At 46.3% G+C, this 25,755-nt stretch overlaps 2 protein-coding genes and 1 long non-coding RNA gene across 7 annotated transcripts; 1 reads left to right on the forward strand and 2 right to left on the reverse strand.

Moving 5' to 3' along the window:
• Window positions 1-5: 5 nt before the first annotated feature.
• rfx1b (regulatory factor X, 1b (influences HLA class II expression)) lies at window positions 6-20,298 on the reverse strand. Its single transcript, XM_034294209.1, has 17 exons — window positions 20,277-20,298; window positions 17,915-18,248; window positions 12,601-12,704; window positions 11,339-11,409; window positions 10,909-11,164; window positions 10,601-10,782; window positions 10,292-10,411; window positions 10,079-10,200; window positions 9,846-9,964; window positions 9,490-9,593; window positions 9,222-9,373; window positions 3,739-3,836; window positions 3,513-3,662; window positions 2,941-3,152; window positions 2,683-2,836; window positions 2,424-2,469; window positions 6-2,329 (listed from the first exon to the last, which is right to left on the reverse strand). Exons 2-17 carry the CDS (start codon window positions 18,213-18,215, stop codon window positions 2,172-2,174), a joined length of 2,349 nt encoding a protein of 782 aa, XP_034150100.1. The 5' UTR covers window positions 18,216-18,248; window positions 20,277-20,298; the 3' UTR covers window positions 6-2,171.
• Window positions 5,861-9,213, reverse strand: LOC117594872. 5 transcript variants are annotated; one of them, XR_004576142.1, is made up of 4 exons: window positions 9,077-9,213; window positions 7,820-7,938; window positions 6,315-6,413; window positions 5,861-5,957 (listed from the first exon to the last, which is right to left on the reverse strand). It is a non-coding gene; the product is annotated as an uncharacterized LOC117594872 (long non-coding RNA). The 5 variants fall into 5 exon arrangements; XR_004576145.1 differs by having other exon boundaries at window positions 6,315-6,433; window positions 7,840-7,918; window positions 9,057-9,213; XR_004576144.1 differs by lacking the exon at window positions 9,077-9,213 and having other exon boundaries at window positions 6,315-6,433; window positions 7,840-7,996.
• A 2,708-nt stretch (window positions 20,299-23,006) lies between the features above and the next one.
• Window positions 23,007-25,059, forward strand: rln3b (relaxin 3b). The gene is made up of 2 exons (XM_010872653.5): window positions 23,007-23,588; window positions 24,677-25,059. Exons 1-2 carry the CDS (start codon window positions 23,417-23,419, stop codon window positions 24,976-24,978), a joined length of 474 nt encoding a protein of 157 aa, XP_010870955.3. The 5' UTR covers window positions 23,007-23,416; the 3' UTR covers window positions 24,979-25,059.
• Window positions 25,060-25,755: the final 696 nt, after the last annotated feature.

Raw genomic sequence — 25,755 nt, forward strand, 5'->3', positions numbered from 1 at the left:
CAAGACCGGGTAGAAACTATTTAATGTTTTCATCCGTTCCACTTAATGGCTAAAGGTGGGCTGGTATCACGTAATACTGTTGATAGTAAAACTACAAAACTGATCACAATTATTGAATACAAAGGTTTTTAAACACTCTACATCGCTGCTATTTCTGATTGTACATTAGTAATACAGTAGCTATCTTAATATTCTGGACATCAAAATGTGCTACACGTACTGTTCAAATAAGGCCACAATGGTTGGAGTACAATAAATACACGATAGTGAAAGTTCACTAGAGTGACACGATATCTACCATACGTGAACCGGTCAATTACAATTATCTATGGCTATAGGGTCTATTACGGGCGCCCGTAGCGGTAGCCGCTGGAACCTAATCCGGTTGACCGACGAGCTGGCAGTGAGGGTTGCCATGGATACAGGTGTGCATGCGCGTCTGCTGTGTCCTCTCCAATCGTGACGGGTTGTCGTGCGCTTTGACCTTCTCCCTCTGGCCCAATCGCAAAGCAGTGCTGTCTCCGTGAAGGTTTGTTCACAGCTGGTGGGATATCACGTTCACCGTGGCGTGCGGGTGTGTGTGTGTGCGTGCGGGTGTGTGCGTTTTCATATGGATGGATGAAAATGGTTGCGGGATGGATGTCATGTCTCTTTTCCTCTCTCATGACGCTATACAACACTGGTCAAAGACTGAGCAACCAAGCACGTTGTCATGTTTAGAAACACTTTAATCCATTTATAGAGCTGATATTGAAAATATAGGATGTGTTCCAAATGGCAGCCTATACACAGTACACTACTTTTGACCATATCTACATAGAAAACAGAGTGCCATTTGGAACAGCCAAAGCTCTGTATAACTCTTAAAGGCACAGATAATCTCTTAGTTGGCCAAATAACTCCCCAACATTTTTTTTTTACCACACTAGTTTTGGCAGCAGAGTAAGAAAAGAAAAAAGCATAGGCTGTTTTTACACAGTCAACCCAAACTTCCACTCCACAATATTTGGCGATTCGACCAATCACATCAGACATTTACTTATATTTTTTCATCTGATTGGTCAAGATACAATAAATGCACACATACGTGCCCTTTTCCGAACGCTGCAATGTGCATAACCATCCTCTAACCTACAGGCGTGTGATACACCAACTCAATCACTTAATCAATACCTACCAATACAATGATCAGACAGTCACACAGCAGAGGCTCATTCACATATTCACACACTCAAACCCAGAGCCCCATTGCCTGTATACAGTGCACTGCTTTGGATCAAATGGTCTCCTGGTTCTTACTGTATACAGTGCACTGCTTTGGATCAAATAGACTCCTGGTTCTTACTGTATACAGTGCACTGCTTTGGATCAAATGGTCTCCTGGTTCTTACTGTATACAGTGCACTGCTTTGGATCAAATGGTCTCCTGGTTCTTACTGTATACAGTGGTTTCCCTTAAAACCACATTTTAAGGAAGAGGGAGCCATCTGGAACGTGGTAGTGAGCAGTGGCAGGTTAGGGGTCAGTGAAAGTTGTCAGATGCCACAGACAACCCCACACGTCTGCATGTCTCAGTGTCTGGATGAGGAAACTTAGTCTGGTCCCAGACCTGTGTCTGTGTCTATTTCCTGGCAGTGAGTGGAGAGGAGGGTGAGGAGGACAGGGAGGTTCAGACATGGAGGTTGACAGGAACACACAAGACGGCATTCAGTCCAAGGTACAAAGACAGACGGCTGCTGACTGAGCGCCCCTCAGGACGTCATGTTACCAGACATGTTTCTAAATGTAGCGTGTCTGCCCAACTGGAAATGACCTCTGAACCTAAACCCGGGCCGGTGACAGTCCAGCTTCAAGACTGCCGACGAGTGCAACGGCGACCACAGCAAGACACCGACCCGGGAAATGTGTGCGCCATTGAATATCGACAGAACCGGTCAACAAGGTCCAGTTTAGAGTCAAATGAGACCTAGGAGGAACCACGAGGAACCATGGCAACTAGAGGAGATGAGAAGGCAGAGTGGCATGCTGTCAAATCTCTACTGCTCACACACACACACACACACACACACACTCCAAGGTGCGATGTTACAGGAACAGATGAGGAACGTCATGGAATCACACATGAACATGAATGAGTGTTGTGATTGTGTGTGTGTGTGTTTGTGTGTAAATCACTGTGTGGTATTGAACAGTCCTTGGGGGTCAGTCCTGGTCAGTTTGACAGGCGGTTCCAGTGACTCCTCCCCCTCTCCGAGGCCAGCGGAGTTGGACGGCATGGTCATCTCCCCGCACTCCTCGTCACTCTCCTCGTCGTCATCCTCTTCCTCATCTGGGACAGACAGGGCAACAGACAGGGTCAGCGTTGGAGTCTGGACAGGTTAAAGGTAATGCGTGAGGAACAACCGGGGCGAGGCGTCTCCCACCTTTATCAGGATCCGACGAGTTGTGACACCTTCCGACACTGGCAAACTGACACAGAAGAGGTACAGACACAGACAGAACGACAGACACACATCAAATACAGTGGTGGTAGGAGCGTTTTCTTGTATTTCTGTTGTGTACCATTTAACCGATTTGTTATTTTTCTGGTGCCTTTTAATTTCTCCTAAATCCTGCAATTAACAGTGTTGTACTACAGCAGGACTTTGTTTTGTGACAGTGTGTGTGTGTGTGTGTGTGTACCTCTCCCATAACAGCGATGGGCGTCTCCCCCTTGGCCTGGGCCACCCTGTGTTCCACCAGGTAATACATGTACTCATCATACAGCAGACGGATGAGGTGGAAGGACCCGAAGCTGGCCGCACTTCGTAGGGTCAGGTCCCTGATCACCATGGAACTGGAGGGGCCATTCAGACAGCAACATTTACACAACACTTACACAACATTTACACAACCTCCCAAGTCCCCCCCCCCCCATCTCCCCCTACCCCTCACGCTCACCTGTAGAAGGACCACCTGAGCAGGAAGAGCTTGGCGGCCTTGGGGAAGGCGTCAGGGCTGTGGTGGTAGGGCTTCAGGACCTGGGAGACCACGGCGTCCAGCCAGGAGGCCCACTGCTCCAGGGAGTTGTGCTGCTGCAACGTCTGTTTGAAGTCCTGCTCCAACCTCTGGACCACAGCGTCCTCGCAACGACACACCCAGGACGCCTGCTCCTGGAGGACAGAGGAGGAGGAGAGGAGGAGGAGAGAGGAGGAGAGAGGGATTTCAGACAGAGAACTGACAGAAATGGACACAGATCTGCTAGGCAGACAGACAGACAGACATGCTAGGCAGGCAGACAGACAGACAGTCATGCTAGGCAGACAGACAGACATGCTAGACAGGCAGACAGTCAGACAGACATGCTAGGCAGACAGACAGACAGACAGACATGCTAGGCAGACAGACAGACATGCTAGGCAGACAGACAGACATGCTAGACAGGCAGACAGACAGACAGACATGCTAGGCAGACAGACAGACAGACATGCTAGGTAGACAGACAGACAGACATGCTAGGTAGACAGACAGACCTGAACGTTGTTGAAATCGACCCGGTTCAGGTCGCTCAGCATCTGGTTGATCTGGGCGGTGTTTTGGAGCACGGCCCGGGCTGCCTGGGCCAGGTGGTTCAGACTGGTGTAGCGCCGCAGCGTCTGGGCAAACGACCCCGCACACACCACCTGCATGGACAACACAGCGGTTTTACTGATCTGTTTTACTGTGTGTGTGTGTGTGTGTGTGTGTGTGAGATCAGACCTTGATGCGGACCATCTCCTCTGGTATGTTCATCATGGCACCGGTCAGCCAGCTTTCTAGACTCTTGGCAAAGTTACGGATGGCTTGAGTTAAAACACCTGACAGACGGAGAGGAGACAGAGTTAAAACACCTGACAGACGGAGAGGAGACAGAGTTAAAACACCTGACAGACGGAGAGGAGACAGAGTTAAAACACCTGACAGACGGAGAGGAGACAGAGTTAAAACACCTGACAGACGGAGAGGAGACAGAGTTAAAACACCTGACAGACGGAGAGGAGACAGAGTTAAAACACCTGACAGACGGAGAGGAGACAGAGTTAAAACACCTGACAGACGGAGAGGAGACAGCGGAGAGGAGACCTGACAGACGGAGAGGAGACAGAGTTAAAACACCTGACAGACGGAGAGGAGACAGAGTTAAAACACCTGACAGACGGAGAGGAGACAGAGTTAAAACACCTGACAGACGGAGAGGAGACAGAGTTAAAACACCTGACAGACGGAGAGAAGACAGAGTTAAAACACCTGACAGACGGAGAGGAGACAGAGTTAAAACACCTGACAGACGGAGAGGAGACAGAGTTAAAACACCTGACAGACGGAGAGGAGACAGCGTTAAAACACCTGACAGACGGAGAGGAGACAGAGTTAAAACACCTGACAGACGGAGAGGAGACAGAGTTAAAACACCTGACAGACGGAGAGGAGACAGAGTTAAAACACCTGACAGACGGAGAGGAGACAGCGTTAAAACACCTGACAGACGGAGAGGAGACAGAGTTAAAACACCTGACAGACGAAGAGGAGACAGAGTTAAAACACCTGACAGACAGAGAGGAGACAGAGTTAAAACACCTGACAGACGGAGAGGAGACAGAGTTAAAACACCTGACAGACGGAGAGGAGACAGAGTTAAAACACCTGACAGACGGAGAGGAGACAGAGTTAAAACACCTGACAGACGGAGAGGAGACAGAGTTAAAACACCTGACAGACGAAGAGGAGACAGCGTTAAAACACCTGAAAGACGGAGAGGAGACAGAGTTAAAACACCTGACAGACGGAGAGGAGACAGCGTTAAAACACCTGACAGACGGAGAGGAGACAGCGTTAAAACACCTGACAGACGGAGAGGAGACAGAGTTAAAACACCTGACAGACGGAGAGGAGACAGAGTTAAAACACCTGACAGACGGAGAGGAGACAGAGTTAAAACACCTGACAGACGGAGAGGAGACAGAGTTAAAACACCTGACAGACGGAGAGGAGACAGAGTTAAAACACCTGACAGACGGAGAGGAGACAGAGTTAAAACACCTGACAGACGGAGAGGAGACAGAGTTAAAACACCTGACAGACGAAGAGGAGACAGAGTTAAAACACCTGACAGACGGAGAGGAGACAGAGTAAAAACACCTGACAGACGGAGAGGAGACAGAGTTAAAACACCTGACAGACGGAGAGGAGACAGAGTAAAAACACCTGACAGACGGAGAGGAGACCTGACAGACGGAGAGGAGACAGAGTTAAAACACCTGACAGACGGAGAGGAGACAGAGTTAAAACACCTGACAGACGGAGAGGAGACAGAGTTAAAACACCTGACAGACGGAGAGGAGACAGAGTTAAAACACCTGACAGACGGAGAGGAGACAGCGGAGAGGAGACCTGACAGACGGAGAGGAGACAGAGTTAAAACACCTGACAGACGGAGAGGAGACAGAGTTAAAACACCTGACAGACGGAGAGGAGACAGAGTTAAAACACCTGACAGACGGAGAGGAGACAGAGTTAAAACACCTGACAGACGGAGAGGAGACAGAGTTAAAACACCTGACAGACGGAGAGAAGACAGAGTTAAAACACCTGACAGACGGAGAGGAGACAGAGTTAAAACACCTGACAGACGGAGAGGAGACAGAGTTAAAACACCTGACAGACAGAGAGGAGACAGAGTAAAAACACCTGACAGACGGAGAGGAGACCTGACAGACGGAGAGGAGACAGAGTTAAAACACCTGACAGACGGAGAGGAGACAGAGTTAAAACACCTGACAGACGGAGAGGAGACAGAGTTAAAACACCTGACAGACGGAGAGGAGACAGAGTTAAAACACCTGACAGACGGAGAGGAGACAGAGTTAAAACACCTGACAGACGGAGAGGAGACAGAGTTAAAACACCTGACAGACGAAGAGGAGACAGCGTTAAAACACCTGAAAGACGGAGAGGAGACCTGACAGACGGAGAGGAGACAGAGTTAAAACACCTGACAGACGGAGAGGAGACAGAGTTAAAACACCTGACAGACGGAGAGGAGACCTGACAGACGGAGAGGAGACAGAGTTAAAACACCTGACAGACGGAGAGGAGACAGAGTTAAAACACCTGACAGACAGAGAGGAGACAGAGTAAAAACACCTGACAGACGGAGAGGAGACCTGACAGACGGAGAGGAGACAGAGTTAAAACACCTGACAGACGGAGAGGAGACAGAGTTAAAACACCTGACAGACGGAGAGGAGACAGAGTTAAAACACCTGACATACGGAGAGGAGACAGAGTTAAAACACCTGACAGACGGAGAGGAGACAGAGTTAAAACACCTGACAGACGGAGAGGAGACAGAGTTAAAACACCTGACAGACGAAGAGGAGACAGCGTTAAAACACCTGAAAGACGGAGAGGAGACCTGACAGACGGAGAGGAGACAGAGTTAAAACACCTGACAGACGGAGAGGAGACAGAGTTAAAACACCTGACAGACGGAGAGGAGACCTGACAGACGGAGAGGAGACAGAGTTAAAACACCTGACAGACGGAGAGGAGACAGAGTTAAAACACCTGACAGACGGAGAGGAGACAGAGTTAAAACACCTGACAGACGGAGAGGAGACAGAGTTAAAACACCTGACAGACGGAGAGGAGACAGAGTTAAAACACCTGACAGACGGAGAGGAGACAGAGTTAAAACACCTGACAGACGGAGAGGAGACAGAGTTAAAACACCTGACAGACGGAGAGGAGACAGAGTTAAAACACCTGACAGACAGAGAGGAGACAGAGTAAAAACACCTGACAGACGGAGAGGAGACCTGACAGACGGAGAGGAGACAGAGTTAAAACACCTGACAGACGGAGAGGAGACAGAGTTAAAACACCTGACAGACGGAGAGGAGACAGAGTTAAAACACCTGACAGACGGAGAGGAGACAGCGGAGTAAGAGACCTGACAGACGGAGAGGAGACAGAGTTAAAACACCTGACAGACGGAGAGGAGACAGAGTTAAAACACCTGACAGACGGAGAGGAGACAGAGTTAAAACACCTGACAGACGGAGAGGAGACAGAGTTAAAAACACCTGACAGACGGAGAGGAGACAGAGTTAAAACACCTGACAGACGGAGAGGAGACAGAGAAAAAAAACACCTGACAGACGGAGAGGAGACAGAGTTAAAACACCTGACAGACGGAGAGGAGACAGAGTTAAAACACCTGACAGACGGAGAGGAGACAGAGTTAAAACACCTGACAGACGGAGAGGAGACAGAGTTAAAACACCTGACAGACGGAGAGGAGACAGAGTTAAAACACCTGACAGACGGAGAGGAGACAGCGGAGAGGAGACCTGACAGACGGAGAGGAGACAGAGTTAAAACACCTGACAGACGGAGAGGAGACAGAGTTAAAACACCTGACAGACGGAGAGGAGACAGAGTTAAAACACCTGACAGACGGAGAGGAGACAGAGTTAAAACACCTGACAGACGGAGAGGAGACAGAGTTAAAACACCTGACAGACGGAGAGAAGACAGAGTTAAAACACCTGACAGACGGAGAGGAGACAGAGTTAAAACACCTGACAGACGGAGAGGAGACAGAGTTAAAACACCTGACAGACAGAGAGGAGACAGAGTAAAAACACCTGACAGACGGAGAGGAGACCTGACAGACGGAGAGGAGACAGAGTTAAAACACCTGACAGACGGAGAGGAGACAGAGTAAAAACACCTGACAGACGGAGAGGAGACAGAGTTAAAACACCTGACAGACGGAGAGGAGACAGAGTTAAAACACCTGACAGACGGAGAGGAGACAGAGTTAAAACACCTGACAGACGGAGAGGAGACAGAGTTAAAACACCTGACAGACGAAGAGGAGACAGCGTTAAAACACCTGAAAGACGGAGAGGAGACCTGACAGACGGAGAGGAGACAGAGTTAAAACACCTGACAGACGGAGAGGAGACAGAGTTAAAACACCTGACAGACGGAGAGGAGACCTGACAGACGGAGAGGAGACAGAGTTAAAACACCTGACAGACGGAGAGGAGACAGAGTTAAAACACCTGACAGACGGAGAGGAGACAGAGTTAAAACACCTGACAGACGGAGAGGAGACAGAGTTAAAACACCTGACAGACGGAGAGGAGACAGAGTTAAAACACCTGACAGACGGAGAGGAGACAGAGTTAAAACACCTGACAGACGGAGAGGAGACAGAGTTAAAACACCTGACAGACGGAGAGGAGACAGAGTTAAAACACCTGACAGACGGAGAGGAGACAGAGTTAAAACACCTGACAGACGGAGAGGAGACAGAGTTAAAACACCTGACAGACGGAGAGGAGACAGAGTTAAAACACCTGACAGACAGAGAGGAGACAGAGTAAAAACACCTGACAGACGGAGAGGAGACCTGACAGACGGAGAGGAGACAGAGTTAAAACACCTGACAGACGGAGAGGAGACAGAGTTAAAACACCTGACAGACGGAGAGGAGACAGAGTTAAAACACCTGACAGACGGAGAGGAGACAGAGTTAAAACACCTGACAGACGGAGAGGAGACAGAGTTAAAAACACCTGACAGACAGAGAGGAGACAGAGTAAAAACACCTGACAGACGGAGAGGAGACCTGACAGACGGAGAGGAGACAGAGTTAAAACACCTGACAGACGGAGAGGAGACAGAGTTAAAACACCTGACAGACGGAGAGGAGACAGAGTTAAAACACCTGACAGACGGAGAGGAGACAGCGGAGAGGAGACCTGACAGACGGAGAGGAGACAGAGTTAAAACACCTGACAGACGGAGAGGAGACAGAGTTAAAACACCTGACAGACGGAGAGGAGACAGAGTTAAAACACCTGACAGACGGAGAGGAGACAGAGTTAAAACACCTGACAGACGAAGAGGAGACAGAGTTAAAACACCTGACAGACGGAGAGGAGACAGAGTTAAAACACCTGACAGACGGAGAGGAGACAGCGTTAAAACACCTGACAGACGGAGAGGAGACAGAGTTAAAACACCTGACAGACGGAGAGGAGACAGAGTTAAAACACCTGACAGACGGAGAGGAGACCGTGGTGGAGACAGGACCGACAAGAGAAAAAACAGTTGTCGTGGTAAAAAGTGATCAGGAGGATACGAAACCTAGCAGCATGTCAGGCTATGTAGCTCTATGTATAACTCACTGGGGATGGGTCGTAGTACGTCGGGTATGAGGATCTCCACCAGGGCCTGGTACAGCGTGTTGTCACAGCCTCTGGTCCAGTGGAGGACCGGCTCATACTTACACAGCACCACCAGACACCACTTAGGAAGACGGTCCTCGGACTCTCCGTGACTGTGGGTGGGGGGGGGGGGGGGGTTTGGTCAGTTCATCCTGAGGTTTGTGATCAGACAGACGTTCCCTCAACTACATTATGACTCCCCTGAGTTCAGGATGAATGTGTCACTCACATGCTGAGCGTGTCAGCCGCGTTGTTCTCACTAAACCTCCAGAAGGTTCTCCACAGAGTCTCCACCAGGGTCAACTGTAGGTTCACCATGACATCCAGAATGGCCTGCAGACAAAACGCTTCATAAGACATAAGGCTACATAAGGCATAGCCCTAAATAAGAGACATTAGGCTACATAAAACATAGCCCTAAATCAGAGACATTAGGCTACATAAGGCATAGCCCTAAATAAGACAGACACAAGGCTGCATAAGGCATAGCCCTAAATAAGACAGACACAAGGCTGCATAAGGCATAGCCCTAAATAAGACAGACATAAGGCTGCATAAGGCATAGCCCTACAGAGGTCAGCACACCTCACAGTGTTCTCTGTAGAGCTGCTGGAAGGCAGTGATGTGTTCTGGAACGATTCCGTCTGGAAGAATTCTGTCTTGCAGATTTATCTCTGGAAACTCCGGGAGCGCCCGCGATGCGTCTGACAGACAGCAAAACGACATGTTAACACAGCTGGCTGGGTTTTATAATGAATACAGTGACCATGTTTTTACCGTGTGTGTGTGTGTGTGTATGTATGTCCTCGTCCACTGACCCAGAAACTGCTGGTACTGCTGCACCTGGGCTGAGATGTCATTGAGCCCCGCCCCCTGCTGATGTCCCGACCCTAGGGAAATCCCATTGGTCATGCCCTCGACCTTCTGAACCGGCTTTATCCTGTCGGACAGAACAGCTGTCAGTGACACACCAGCAGCCAATCGGAGAGAGGGGGAGAGGAGGACAGGAAGGAGGTGGGGGCGGTCCCTACCGGTGCTTGTGGGAGAGGGGCTGTTGCCTCATGGCCAGGTGCTGCTGGTCCTCCATCAGGCGGAGCAGGGAGGAGGTGGCCTTGATACGTAGACCGTAGTAGTGGTACTTAGAGTTTCCCCTAAAAAACACACACACACACACACACACACACGCGCGCCATTATTAGTACTACACGCGAATTACCTGTATGTAAAGCAAGTTGCTGCTTGCCAATATTTAACATACTGTTAAGACCTGTGTGTGTGTGTACTGTGTGCATATTTAACATACTGTACGGGTGTGTGTGTGTGTGTGTGTGCGAGCGCACCGCGTGCCGAGGCGCCTCGTCCTCAGGCCCATGAAGACAGATCTGATGAGTTTGCCGAAGGAGGCGGCGTTGACAGGCTCCAACTTGAGGTCCTGGCAGTGGAGCAGGTAGTGGCAGTAGAGGGTGCAGCGGGGCAGACTCACACCCTCAGCCCCCTCGTAGTTATCACACAGCCACTGCACCTGGGGGGGCACGCACACACACACACACACACACACACAGTGTTAGCATTGCGTGGATTTAACACACACAGACAGACAGACAGACAGACAGACACACACAGACAGACACGGGGCCCCTCCCCTCACCGTGGCTGGGGCAGCTCTGGTGTTGTGACTGGAGTAACCTCCCCCTCCGTTGCCCCCGCCGCCCAGGATGTACCCGCTCTGGAGGACGTAACCACTCCCCCCTCCTCCAGTCGCTGTGGTGACGGAGACGGACTGTGAGGTCACGGGGGTGACCTGTGACCCCGAGGTGGTCGTGGCTTCGTAGTAGGAGGAGGAGGACGAGGGTGGGGTCTGGGAGTACAGGGGGGAGTCAGAGAACGGATAGCTTCCGGAACGACTGAAGGGAGAATAAAAAGGAGGAGATTAAGGAGGGGAGAGGGAGAGTAAAAGGGAGAGATTAAAGAGGGAGGAGGGAGAGTAAAAATCAATGAAGACAGTCTCTAACTATAGGAAAGAAGGGAAAGGTGTGTGTCTATTTGAGTGTGTGTGTGTGTGTGTGTGTTGTACTCACGTGGTTGAACTGGTTGTATAGGCTGAGTCTTCTCCCTCCACATACTGGACTACCTGACTAGAATACACATGCTGAGAGGAGAAAGCTCGGATTAACCAGAGTCAACTCACAAGTAACTCAAACAGAAGACACAGAATCCTCCCTTCTCTAAATATCTTTCCGTCTCCTCCCACTGTGTTCACGTGCTACTCAGAAGCCGAAAAACTCAGACCTTCCTGACTACTGACCAAACACGCGACACGTTTAACCAGAAGTCAGACACTTTAGAGATTCCTAGTTCCAACTAGCACATGAATGCTGCATGTTCATCCCGTGAAGCCCCGCCCCCTCCTTCCTGTATACTTTGAGCGGTGCAGCAGCCTGGAAGAACATCCTGTCAGAAAGGGACTGGACCAGGGGGGGGGGGGGGGGGGGGGGGGGGGGGGGGGGGGGGCTCCTTCTCCCAGCCAGTTGTCAAAGCGGCAGCGGGAGGGGGAACGAGACAGGGTAGGAGAGGGGGGAGGGTCAGGTGCGGGCGGGTCCCTCCCTCCGTCCACCTCTGTTTGTCTGTTCCTCTCTACATCCCTCTCTCTCTGACTGGCCTGCACGTAACAACAGCACACATCATGTCGTCTGTTACTGACTCCAGACTGCCCTTTCAGACACTGTGAACATCTGCCCTCTGCTGGTGAGAGACCAATATGACACCTTTTCTATTATTAGTGGTGGTTCCTGTCCTCCTCCTCCGGCCCCCAATTCCACATTTGATACATTAAGAAAAAAACAAAACAGCACGAGACAAAAAAATACTGCATATGAACATATTTAGTGTGTTTGCATTAAAGGGGCATATTGTAGAATTTCTGCATTGTAATATCAGACACTTATAATAACGTCCCTATTCAATTCAGTCAGAAGCTGAACTGGAGTTGTTTACCAACAAAAAATAATTCTGCAATAAGTTTGCGTTAATTATTTTCTAATGCAATGAATACGTAGCTTTGTCTGCCGCCCTGCCCCTCTCCCGGAGACCAGCGGTGATAACGCGGTGATAACGGCACAGCCCTGCTTGTTCACTAAGCCCGAAATGGCTTATAATTGAAATATTTACCACGGTGAAGTAGAATAGGATCTTCCTCCAAATTAAAAACGTCACCAGGCCAAAGTGAGATTAAGAGGTCTTGTTACAGCGGAAAGATTATTACGTGCTGGATATTAATAGCTATAAATACACTTCTTTCAGGGGTATGATCTATGGTGTGTGTGTGTGTGTGTGTGTGTACCTGTTGAGTGGTCTCCTGTACTACCTGTGTTGGGATCCCCGTCTGAACCCCGGCTGCTGGGGGACTGGACTCAGAAACACTGTTACTAGGACGGAGAGAACCATCTGTGGAGAGAGAGAGAGAGAGAGAGATGAGATGGAGGGAAGGAGGGGGCTTCGATTAGACACCATTCTGTAAACGCCGGGCCTCAAGGAGTTTTGGCCCAGCTATCTGAGCTACTGCACGAGTCATTGGGACACTTATCCCTGAACATTTGTGCCACATTTCGTCACGTTGAGTCAAACAGAGCAAGGGACTGTGCGGTTTAGTTACTTGGTGCCACTGGTGTAACGATTAAAATGCCCTTCACAACATTTGAAATGAAGGAAAAATCTAATGAACATATATGAGTATATACTGTGCACATTTTGAATTGTCATGTTAAGACGCATCATTCAAACAAATGTAGCCAACATCATACCAATAGTGTCTGAGACATTCAATCAATCAATCAAATGTATTTATAAAGCCCTTTTTACATCAGCAGTTGTCACAAAGTGCTTTTACAAAACACCCGGCCTTAAACCCCAAAGAGCAAACAACAGTAGTGTTGAATTTCATTGTGTGTGATATACCGACGTACATATGAATTTACCCACTGACTAACTCACCAACTAACTCACTGAGACAAACACCCTAAACTAACTCAGGCCTGCTTGTTTTATTTCCCTCCCTGACAGTTAGAACATCACACGAAGGTAGACTGACAGGTCTATGCAGAACTCTTATTAGAAGGGACGAATGCATGTACGAGGCTACGAGCACATCAATATACAAGAAGCACAATGACAAAATCCGAGGTATTCATGATAAGCAATTACCAATTCCAAAAGTTAAGGGGCACCGCAACAAACAAATCTAGCCTGATGGGCCTAAATGAATCCCAGTTGATAAGCTTGTCTCCCGGAGAGCATCACAATCTTTAAGACAATTGTTGTCTGGGAAGTGATAGGGAGCACAGGCTACCAAAATGGACCAGAGACACAGAGACATAAGAGAGAAAGAAGGTTTACAACTAGTGATGGCCATTTGAGGCTTCATTACCGTTCTTCTAGCAGCAGGATATTATGCATGTAGCGCTAACTCAGATTTTCCTTTTCAAAATAAAAGCCATCATTGAAATATATAAGGTAATATATAGTTACAATCTAGTCTGTACATTTTATGTTTAATGTCCGTTCCAATGTTGTTCTTGTCGGTTCTTTTTCACAGACTGTTAACTATTGTTAACTATATTGCCATACACATTTCAATGATGGCTTTTATTGTGATAAAAGAAAATCTGAGTGCTGCCAGCATAATATCCTGCTGCTAAAATAACACTAATGAAGCCTCGAATGGCCATCACTAGTTACAACACTATACACATGAATAGAAAGACACAGCTGTAAGAGGTATCCAGATATGAGGAGAGAAGGAGATAAATAATATCCACATGTAAACAAATTAATGAAATCCCCATCAAACAAACACATTAGGCAATCCACACCAACACAGGGTTTCAGTACTCACGATAATCACTCTCCAAACTATAATAGCAGTTACTGTAGAACATGGCTCTTGGGACAGACAGACAGAGAAAGAGAGAGGGAGATGGATGGAGAGAAGGGATGGAGGTAGCTGTGGCTGTGGCTCTATCACTCCATCTCTCTCTCCATCCTTATACCAGGCAGGCGGAGGGAGGCCTTGGACAGCTAATCTCCGGAGACGGACCGAGAAATCCCCCAATCGCATAAACACAGATATCAGGTGAGTAGAGAGAGAAAAAGGAAAACAGAGAAAGGAGGGGATGAGAATGATAGAGGGTGGAATGGAGGGAGAGAGAGCCCTAAAATCATATTTTTTCCCCCCGTTTTCCCCTCCATCATTGTAATGGATTCATCTCTACTGGAAAAAGGGTCAAAAAAGATTGAAGGAGAAAAAGAACACCAGAAGGGATAGAGTGTTGAGAGCGATAATGCAAGACAGAGAGAGGGGTTAAGAGCAGGAGAACATGCAAGGATAGCCTGCGTAAAAGATCTCAAACACAAGAAAAAGAGACAAAAAACTAAAAAACATGGTTGTCCAGATAGGATGAATTATTTTAATCACAGTCAGAACAAATTAAAATTGAAAAACCCTCATGTACATAAACTGTATACATTAGAGATCCAATCTATCAAAATTAATTATAGATTCACAGTACGCTAAAAAAATTAAGATTATAGGACACATTTTATAGAGTTGACAACCCAGCCCAGCATGTCACAGCTTACCAAAATGGGAGAAAACATATTGTATTTTCTCCATGTATTTTATTGCATGTAATCAACAGTATATATAGGTATGACCAGTCATTTAAAAACATGTCAGCAACTATTACTGGCTCCCATAGATATTCACATTAACCAAATTTAAGTTTATTTCCATATATATATATATATGGTCAATTCAGATTAAGCTCAGGTAGGAACATTTGTTGACTTCCTGTTTTACTGGGGTATACATATGAGGCGGCACACATGCCAAACTCCTTTATTGATCTATTAACATGGGGAAGCTCCGAGGACACACATGACCAAAGGTGGTCTACCATAAATGAGGCAATGGCTGTAAAAAAAAAAAAGACTACACCGCTGAAAATACTCATCTCCACTATTATATTAATAATCAACTGAAGCTTTGAAACCTTCCCTGAAAGAGGACTCTGGTGTATTTTTACCCCACACACAGCGAGCAGGATGGTTTGAGGGGTAGACACAATTCTCCATGAATCATATTTTGCGAATCACAGAAGTGATGAGTCTTGGGGTAACAAGTTTCCAAAACAACGACTTGCCAGAAGAAAGCGTCAACTCTCATCAAGACATAAAAGTTGTTGGTGCCTGGAGTGTGAAATGTAGCTTTTTAGCCATAGAAAGAAGGGATGGTCATGCATAAAATAACCTACATCCAACTGGGAAGTATGGATATGTGATGTTGTGGGTCTGTTTTGCTTCCAAAGGCCCTATGAACCTTCTTAAGATACAAGGCATCATGGACCATGAGATTTCAGACCAAAATCTGTGTGCCTCTGCCATCTGGCTATAACCGTGTTATCATTGGATCTGGCAGCAGGACAAAGATCTGAAGCATTTCTACTGATCCACACAAAAATATGTTTCACACAGAATCAAGTCTTTGCAATGGCCATCTAAATATCTCTAAGTTGAGTGTCAGATACATGAAATAGCATGGAAAAAAATTAAGAAAGGGGGGCAATACTTCTGAACCATACTTTATAATAACAATCAGATTGATTCCTTTCATTTAATTTCTTGTAACATGCTTTTAAGAAGAAATATGGGGGCACAGTTTCTACTCAACACATCAAAGAGGAGCCAGTGGCACTTAAAGTGTCATCTGACATTAACACACCGCCCAGGCCCATAGGTACTGTTACTCTACTAATAGAATCCCCACAAATAACCCACTACACACACACACACACACACACACACATACACACACACACACACTAGGGTTGCACAATATTAGAAATAACTGACATTGCAATATTTTGTTTTTCTGCGATATATATATTGCCATATAAAAAAACTGAGGATGTCTTCAGAAAGAGCTTTGGCTATCAACCTGACAGTCTGTATCCTTTATTCTTCCCCAGCCCCATCCTCTACAATTAGAATGTATTAAACTTATGAAAATGTTTATATTTCAGAATAGGTTGTTAGGTAATAATATGTAACAGTAATAGTATAGCAATAGCAACAGTATTAAAATAGAATGCGCAATTGGGCATAACTTACCAACTGCAAGATGCAGTCTGTGGCCAAAGCACTGCATTCTGGTCCACTTTTTCAGGGCGTCAGACTTCACCATGTTCGCAGCATTGTCTGTTATACAGATTAGAGGAGTCTTATCTAGGCCCCAATCAGCTAAAGCTTCTCTCATCCCTGTTGCGATGTTTTCACTTGTATGATCCTCTGAGAAAAATGGAGTTTGCAAACAGAGACTTTTCAGGTGGAAGTCCTCATTGATAAAGTGTACGGTCAGACTTAGGTAGGGCTCCGTTGTCCGGCTGGACCACAAGTCTGTTGTTACTGCATAATATTCCACTTGTGACAGCTCTGTTTCAACTTGTGTCTTGGATTTCTCGTACAGCTCTGGGATGGCAACTTCAGAAAAATTGTTGCGTGATGGCATTACATACTGCTTGTCAAGCAAACGGATCATGTTTTTAAAACCCTCTTTGGTAACCGTGTTAATTGGTACCATGTCTTTGGCGACTTGCATGGTGTTTTTGCTTTGGACAGCATTGAGATGCTTTGCACTCGTCATACGAAGATTTGTGGTGCCGCCTTAAATTATCAAATAAATTGGTCGCTTTGCCTCTGTTGTGGTAATTGCAAGGCACTCTCGACAAAGTACCTGTTTTTGCAGAAATATTTTCAAAAATATTTCCAAAAATGTACTATGCATTTCTTTTTGCAACAAAATTCTCAATTTCGGCCTTTTTTTGCCTGTTCCTCGCTCAACATTTTGCCACGCGCAAGCAGAGCCTGCATGTCAACCACGTGCAGCAACGAACTCCGGTTTAAAATAATAATAATAATTATAATTAACTGTGTATCCAATAACCCATACATTGGAGTATATTACGTTATATCAGACAGATATAATGCTAGTTTTCCATTTGAAAAATATATATATTGTAGGCTGATATATGTTTACCTTACTAAATCGCACGTTCTGCGATGAGACTATTGCGGATGCGTAAATCGCAATGTCGATGCTGAAACGATATATTGTGCAGCCCTAAACACACACAATATGGCTTGGTGAATCATACAAACAGCAGTTTAGTTGACAGTCAATGTTTGTCATATGCTACATGACAGTACAGCCGGGTTAACCCTGCATATACACACACACACACACACACACACACACACACAGAGGTTTAGAATAGGTAGACTTCTCCTGATTTGACTATATGAGCACCTGGTTTGTAAAACAGACCAAACCGGAACCTCGGAGGGCCTAGCCTGTCCACAGGTCTGTCTGTCTACTGCCAGGTATTAACGTCAACACTCTTCAGAAGAGGTGTGGTTGGGGTAGAATAGACATGTTTCCTCATGTCATACAACGGAGTAAGACAAACAGACCGAGACAGATAGACAGACATGTAAGCAGGTGGATACTTTGCTATGTTTATTTTTGGAAAGACATTGCACAACACAAGATCCTTCATGTTCAGGTTATTAATATTAATGCTGTGAGCGGGTGTGTGTCTCACCTGTAACGGTCACTACGATGTACTGCGGCGTGGAACTCGGTCTGTTACTCTGCTGACCGCTGGAACTCTGGATCTCCGCGGTGACGTACTGAGTCTGAGAAGGCGTGGCCAGAACCACCGTCTTCGGGTTTTGAGCCTTGGTGGGCGTGGCTTGAGCAGGAAGTGTGTTTTGTACGGTCGTGGAGACGGAAACTGATTGGCTGAACTGAGTTGGCGTTGAGGGGGAGGCCGTGGCTGATTGTGTTGCTATGGTGACAGCATTGGGCTGGGGGAGGTCCTCTGTGTAGCCTGGGGTCGCCATGACTACCACCACAGCTGGACCGAGTCTACCACACTGGAGGAAGGATGAGGGAAGGAGATGGTTATCACACACACGCATTTACACACACACGCACGAGCACGAGCGCGCACACGTTAAAACACTTAATACTTTCTCAACACACTTCAGGACACGTCTTGTACAAGCAACACCGGCTCTGTTCTCCATCTTATACAGTGACCATGACCTTTATGGAGAAGACAGTCAGATTTTTTATCAGCTTATTGTTTATCCACAATGGAGGAACAATTCTAAAAAGTCAGGACATTTGGTACCAGATATTTGGACCGACTAACATATGTACAATAAAGCAGTCATGTACAGTAAAGGTTGTATATAAAGTTTTAATACAATGATTGACCCATAGACGTCACTAGACACAGGTTATCTTGACCTGGTGATGCTCTGCCAGGCCTGTACTGGTTATCTTGACCTGGTGATGCTCTGCCAGGCCTGTACTGGGTCTCTTCCCTGGTGATGCTCTGCCAGGCCTGTACTGGGTATTTTCCCTGGTGATGCTATGCCAGGTCTGTACTGCAGCTGTCTTCGGGTTCCAGCTTGTTTCGTGGCCTTTATGCCATCCGCTTTGTCTTCAGCTTGTGAAAGGGCTTCTCAATTGATTTCAGATCTGGAGATTGACTTCTTTTTGGCCCAGTAGTAAAAGCTTGTGGCGGAGACGACAATATGTTTCTGTACACGTCAATGAGTCAAGAGAGACGGTTCCAATTGCAGTTACTCAGTTATGCCCACCTTCTGGAGAGGGTTTCTGATCTGTTGCAGTAACCCAGTTATGCCCACCTTCTGGAGAGGGTTTCTGATCTGTTGCAGTTACCCAGTTATGCCCACCTTCTGGAGAGGGTTTCTGATCTGTTGCAGTAACCCAGTTATGCCCATCTTCTGGAGAGTGTTTCTGATCTGTAGCAGTAACCCAGTTATGCCCACATCCTGGAGAGTGTTTCTGATCTGTAGCAGTAACCCAGTTATGCCCACATCCTGGAGAGTGTTTCTGATCTGTTCAACTGGTGTTAAATACTTTTTTCTTCACCGTTTAAAGTGTTCATTGGTCATCCGCTATAGTGGTCTTCCTGGGTCTAGCAGGTCATTTTCCATTGCTGACCTCACAAGTGGTATATTTCTTCTTCTTAACATGTCGAACAGATGATTTCAGTGCACCTAACTGTTTGGCTACGTCTCTGATCGATATATTGGAATTTGACTTGCACTGTGAAGTGCAGCTTGACTTGCACTGACAGTCCCTTGGTCCTCCTGACAGTGTCAAACACTTTACACTCAAAATACAAATGAAAAGCCTACAATCAGGACTAGATATTGACTGCTCTCTTGTGCATGCACTAATGATGCAAACATTGTTGATAAAACCCTTGGAAAAAGTGCAGACTACCCTTGAAAACTGGTAATCACCACCTTAACCCCATAGCTACTATATTATTCAAAATCCGAAGTGCTGGAATACTGGAAAGTGATCCGCCAATGTGTAGAACCTTCTAAATATTTAGAGAAAGAGATCACTTACTCTCTAAAGGTCAGACTACAGTCACTGCAGATTAATAATACATCCTGTAAGATGCTGTCTATACATTAGGCCTTATAAGATGGACAATACACACCATAAGATATGCTATACATTAGGCCTTATAAAACAATACACTGTGTAATATAACAGCTATATATTAGGCCTTATAAGACATATATTTAACGCAATAAAGATATCAGCTATACAATGGTAGCTATAACATATATGCTATACATTAAGCCCTATAAGACATCAGCTATTAGACCCTATAAGATAATACATATTCTTTAGATCTTAACAAATACATTTTTCTACTAGGGAAAAAACAGCTGTCATGTTAAAATAGTTGTGTGTTTGTGTGTGTGTGTGTGTGTGTGTGTATGACACATTTGTGAATAAGATGTTTTTTTCCCTCGAAGAGAATGTCACGAGGTTTTTGTAAACTGTTTAACTTGTGCGCGCAACAAACACACATACACACACACACACACACACACACACACACACACCGAACCCTCCCCAACACTCCGATAGCTTCTGATAGCAGCAACACACAGCAGGAAGCGCCTTTCCCTCTTCTCAACACATATATTGTGTATTTTCGCCGTTTTGTATTGGTTTATGCCTCTGAACTTTGCTCATTCATTGGCTTCAGGTAATGTCAATCTCACTCGTAGCTCGGTTCAGCCCACCCGTTGAGTGAAGCACCTTCCTCTACCCTTCCCCTCTGACAGACATGACAGAGTGAAAAGACAGTTGGTGCGTTCAAGACAACTAATAACTTGTTTAAACGTGATTTTCAGGTCTCAACTTTGGAGTTGATTCCAAACTTTCTGACTGGGAAGTGAATGACGGTTAAAAACATATTTGCCCCGATATCCCCGTTTCTCAAAGCAACGTAGACGTGGGTCAGAATTGTACCACTTTCCAGGAGTCGTGAACGCAGACCACGCTCATTGAGAACAGATGACAGTATGGCCGTGGCCTGACAACCACTTTCACTACTCACGCAGACGACAGCGTGAACTGTTTCACGAGCATAACAAACGTTCAACTTCAATACCTTTTTTATGCAAGAGTTTGCCCATAGAGACAGACAGCTTACGTTATGACTAAGTCTCTTTCGCAATAAGAGAAAAAGTGTTCGAAGATCGGAAGTGATTTCCTCATCAAAAGTATCCGTTTAACACGCGTCTAAGTGTTCGTGCTCTTTTTCCTAAGATCAACAACGGTATTTGTCATGCCAACAGCTTTGTCAACAAACACTTTCACAACTAAAAGTACAAGATTCTCATATTACAACACCCGCCATTTTGTACTCTTATCACAGATTTGACATCGTCATAACAACCGCCTTCGTACAGAAAAGCGGTTAGCAACTAGCTGGGGGCACTGCTCTTCCATCTCAGCCATGCTTTTTCACTTTCACGTAGCTAGATACGAGATAAAACGTTGATGTTACAAATGTTCACAAACATTTTAAGAGAAACGTAACACAGTGGTTAAATAAAGTTGTGGCTTATTCACCTCAAATTCCCCTTGAAATGTCCCTGGTTTTGGAGTTAAAGTTTTTGATTCTGGTTGTTGTTGTTGATTCTCGTTGCTTGGTTCTTGTCGCCAGGACTACCGTGACTATGGCGCCTCGTCCTCACCCGGGCAACTGTTGCTAGCCACCCGCCTTCTTCCCGCCCTCTTCCCAAGTTCCATTGGATCATTGTTCGGCAAAGTCAATCATTTGTTGTCATTTCATTGGAGCATTTCTATTTCAATCATTGCTCAGTCCACCGATTCGTTGTTACCCTCTTGTCTATCACTCTCTCTACACAGAGCCATAGAACACACCTCTGGTTTTCGCAATAGTTGGGCGATATGGGTTGTTACTGTACTGACATCATTTCAGTCAATTGTGAATTGATCCAAATTATAGATTAATCTAAATGTCAAAAGCGGACTGGCTGAAAGTTCATGTTGACCACAATAAGTGGTGACGTCTCTTCACAAAGTCTCAAAAAGTAATGCCTTAACCTTCAATTTGCTCTTCACGAACGCGCGCACATGGACACACGCGCACATGGACACACACACACACACACCAGAACACGCACTCACACGTTACCTTTTCTATCCTTGTGGGGACCAGAAACCCTGAAATCAACGTTCTATATCTAGTCATAAATCCTTTTCTCTAATCCTAACCCATACAGATGGAGTGAAGAGATCTGTTGACCTTGGTGGAATGCAGACCGTGAATGAAAGATGGACACTATCATTAGCATAGTCAAACAAAGTAAATCCTTTATTCATCATTTATTATAACAGGCCCACAATGAAATTACTCCAGGTTGATTTTAAAACATTTAGTTATTTTTGCTGCTATGAAATGTTGATTTTGAGGTGAGCCAACATAAAGAAATCACTAAGTGTAATGTTGTATTTAGCTGAAAAACATTGGATTGTTGAAAGTATCATATATTGGATATGACATTCATTCAAGCATCATATTCAAATGTTCACCGCAATCAAATGTTAGATACACATACAAATAATTGCCTAGATGAAGTAGAATTTTGCTGCTGGACAATGGAGAGATTTACAAGCTTTCCCCCAATGGCATCTGTACCCCACACACAGCAATAACATTCCCATTCTTTGGATGGAGTTCCATAAACAACTGGACTGCATTTATGATGGAAATTGCATTTTGTCCTGGTTGGGGCCCGGTTTTTCTGCTTTAGCTATCTTAATGGCCCCCACACATACCCAGACCTTCGACCTGGACCACAAACACACACATATACAAAACTCCCTGTGTGTGTGGATGTTTGTGTGACTGTGCCCGTTCCTATGTAATCAGTGTGCCGGTGCATGCGCGCGGTTATGTGTCCACCTCCTTGCTAATCAGAACCCTGAAGCGATAGCGATCCTAGCCAGCTAGCCAGCCCCAGAAGGTGACACCGTAGATAGCAGATTTCCGCGGAGAGACGACACGGGAAGCAGCTGGGTAGCGCCGAAAGGTCGCCGGTGATCAAATTATAGACTATACCTCTGACATCACTTTTTATCCACAAACACCGTTTTCTTCACAACACCTCTGGTTCCAACCATTGTTCTCCCAAAGGTCTCGGTTACTTTTTATCTCTCAGGGTAATTAGCTGGGGGGGGGGGGGGTGACTCAGGGTCACAGGCTACGTCCCAAATCGCCGCTGTATTCCAGTATACTGCACTACTTCCTACCAGAGTTAGTGCGATTCCCTAGGGCACTAAATAGGAAACTAGTTGCAAAAGGATGCAGCCTTGGCGGGAGTTGCCTGGCTAGGCTCACTATATAAACGGGACATGGTCCAGCAAAAGAAGACCACGATACCAGCGAGGAGGACACGGAGGCGGCACATAGACCCAGAGAGGACACAGACACTCAAACGGAGTATAAAACTCACAGCCTCGCAGAGTACAAGACTCACAGGGACACAGGCTCACAAAGAACGACTGTCACAGAGAACGAGTGTCAGAGAGAACGAGTGTCACAGAGAAACAGGACTCACCCAGCAGTCATCACACTGATCAATACCTGCATCACATTCAAGGCACTTTCTGTTCCACTTTTTCCTGTCTCTCTCTGCCTGTCTCTCTCTTCCTTGTCGTTCTGGTCATGTGGAAGGCTGCAGTACTGACATTTGGTCTGTTGGTGGCACTGGTGGATAGGGTTTCGGTTGCGGAGGGTCACGCTAACTCTATCTACGGGGTAAAGCTATGTGGGAGAGAGTTTATACGGGCCGTCATCTTTACCTGCGGAGGCTCGCGCTGGAGGAGATCAGTGCCAGGTGAGACAATATGTGAATCTGTGTGTGTGTGTGTGTGTGTGTATATGGCAGGTCTGTAGTATGAGGCCATATGGCCAGTCTGTGGTGGGAGGTTCATATCCTTCATGTGTGTGTCTGTGTGTATAGTGATATTGAGATTTTCTGTATCTCTGTATGTATAAGCCTAACCCCTTTTTTGCACTCCAGGGTGCCCATATTTCCGTTTGTCTGACTAATTGCTCATCCATGTATTTCATAAAGCCCATTTTATATTAGCAGTGATATATATATTCATATTCCATTCCTTCAAGTCTACTATGACATGTTGCATGTATAATGCTACATGCAAAAGCAGAGGCACGTTGGGTACAAAAACAACCTAGCCAGGAACCATGAGAGGAACCTAGAGAGGAACCAGGCTCTGAGACTTGGCATGTCCTCTCCAGGTGGCACCAGACAAAGATTACGATAGAGTTCCCATTAACTGCAGGATATTCTTTCAGGTGTTTAAATTGAGTTTTATGGCTAACCATGTGTCCAGTGATACAGTACACATCACAGTGGGTCAGAGTGTGGTGGCATGATGGTTGGAGCTAAAAGGTTGCTGGGTTGAATCCCAAAACTGACATAGTTAAAGCTGTCATTGTGCCCTTGAGATAAGAGCATCTTCTATATGACTAAAAACAAACCAGAAAAATAGTAACAGTTTAACACCTCACAAGTAAATTGGTTTTCATAGCATTCAGAGGTCGAGACAACAGAACCATTAGAGAGAAAGACAGCAGAGACGTACAGAGAAAGAAGATAGAAGCTTGACCTAATGACCAACTATACCCGTTTTTCATCTTTTTTCCCTTCTTTGTCTTATTTTACCAGGTACATTGACTGAGAACTAGTTTCATTTACTGAAAAGATCTGGGAAGCAAGTAGGGTAGCTGCCTCAAGGACAAAACCATAGATTTTCCCACCACGCTGGCTGGGGGATCCAATAGAGTAACCTTTACCGGTCAGATGCTTCAAACACTAGAGGAGCTAACAGTAACAAAGCCAGGTATCATTCCCTTGGTCATTTCCTGGTGTTGAGCATTTTATTCACCTCATCTTTCCAGGTGACATCTCAGTTAATGATGAGAGTGAGGCTTCCAGTCCATGGAGCTCCAATGCCATATTTGGCCGCAGCAACAAGCAGCACCTAGGAACAGAGGGCCAGGCCTGGGCGGGCGAGGTCAGGGAGGGGGGCTCCGCTGGTGTCGCCACTGCGTTCAGCCGCCTGGTCCGTTCGCCCATCGCAGAGGAAGTGATGGAAGCACTGCGAAGCACGGACAGGAAGGGGCGGGACGTCGTGGTGGGGCTGTCCAATGCCTGCTGCAAGTGGGGCTGCAGCAAGAGTGAGATCAGCTCCCTCTGTTGAGCACTGCCCCTCTAACTCCCTGTTCCATCCTTCCATCCCCTCTACCTCCCCATTCCATCCTTCCATCCCCTCTACCTCCCCGTTCCATCCTTCCATCCCCTCTACCTCCAAGTTCCATCCTTCCATCCCCTCTACCTCCCCATTCCATCCTTCCATCCCCTCTACCTCCCCGTTCCATCCTTCCATCCCCTCTACCTCCAAGTTCCATCCTTCCATCCCCTCTACCTCCCCATTCCATCCTTCCATCCCCTCTACCTCCCCATTCCATCCTTCCATCCCCTCTACCTTCCCATCCTTCCATCCCCTCTACCTCCCCGTTCCATCCCCTCTACCTCTCCTCCATCCCCTCTAAAACACTTATCGTATCCATAATTTTACAGTTATTCATTAATAACTGTAAAAGGTCATCTGAATGTGAAAGATGTAAAAAGAGGTTACAAGGCGGCACGATGCACAGTGATGGATAGCAAAGCCTGTGACTTTGATCATGAATGTTTTCTCGAATATTTATGTTGTTGGGTATTTTGTTACTTATATGACAGTAAAATAAAGTTTAAAATCCTTGTGAGATGTGTTCCTCCTCATTGAAAATGCTCAATGACCCATTCAGATAATTTCAAATACATTTGTACACAAATGCTTTATTTCTCCACAACATGAAACTAGACAACGTTTTTATTTTATTAACTCAGATGTTGTGTAATGTCTTCCCCGGGCAGTTACCTGGCTGACTGTCACTCGTGACACGTTTAATGTAGCTGTCTCTGACACCGCCTA

This window comes from Esox lucius, chromosome 9 (genome assembly GCF_011004845.1).
Source record: "Esox lucius isolate fEsoLuc1 chromosome 9, fEsoLuc1.pri, whole genome shotgun sequence".
Taxonomy (NCBI): domain Eukaryota; kingdom Metazoa; phylum Chordata; class Actinopteri; order Esociformes; family Esocidae; genus Esox; species Esox lucius.

Excerpts from the sequence above, each read along its gene's own strand:
- rfx1b (XM_034294209.1), bottom strand. The coding sequence starts at position 18,215 with ATGGCGACCCCAGGCTACACAGAGGACCTCCCCCAGCCCAATGCTGTC. Across the intron at positions 9,374-9,489 it reads GCGGCTGACACGCTCAGCAT|TCACGGAGAGTCCGAGGACC; the intron begins GTGAGTGACACA and ends CCCCACCCACAG. Across the intron at positions 3,153-3,512 it reads TCGATTTCAACAACGTTCAG|GAGCAGGCGTCCTGGGTGTG; the intron begins GTCTGTCTGTCT and ends TCTGTCCTCCAG.
- rln3b (XM_010872653.5), top strand. The coding sequence starts at position 23,417 with ATGTGGAAGGCTGCAGTACTGACATTTGGTCTGTTGGTGGCACTGGTG. Across the intron at positions 23,589-24,676 it reads CTGGAGGAGATCAGTGCCAG|GTGACATCTCAGTTAATGAT; the intron begins GTGAGACAATAT and ends TCATCTTTCCAG.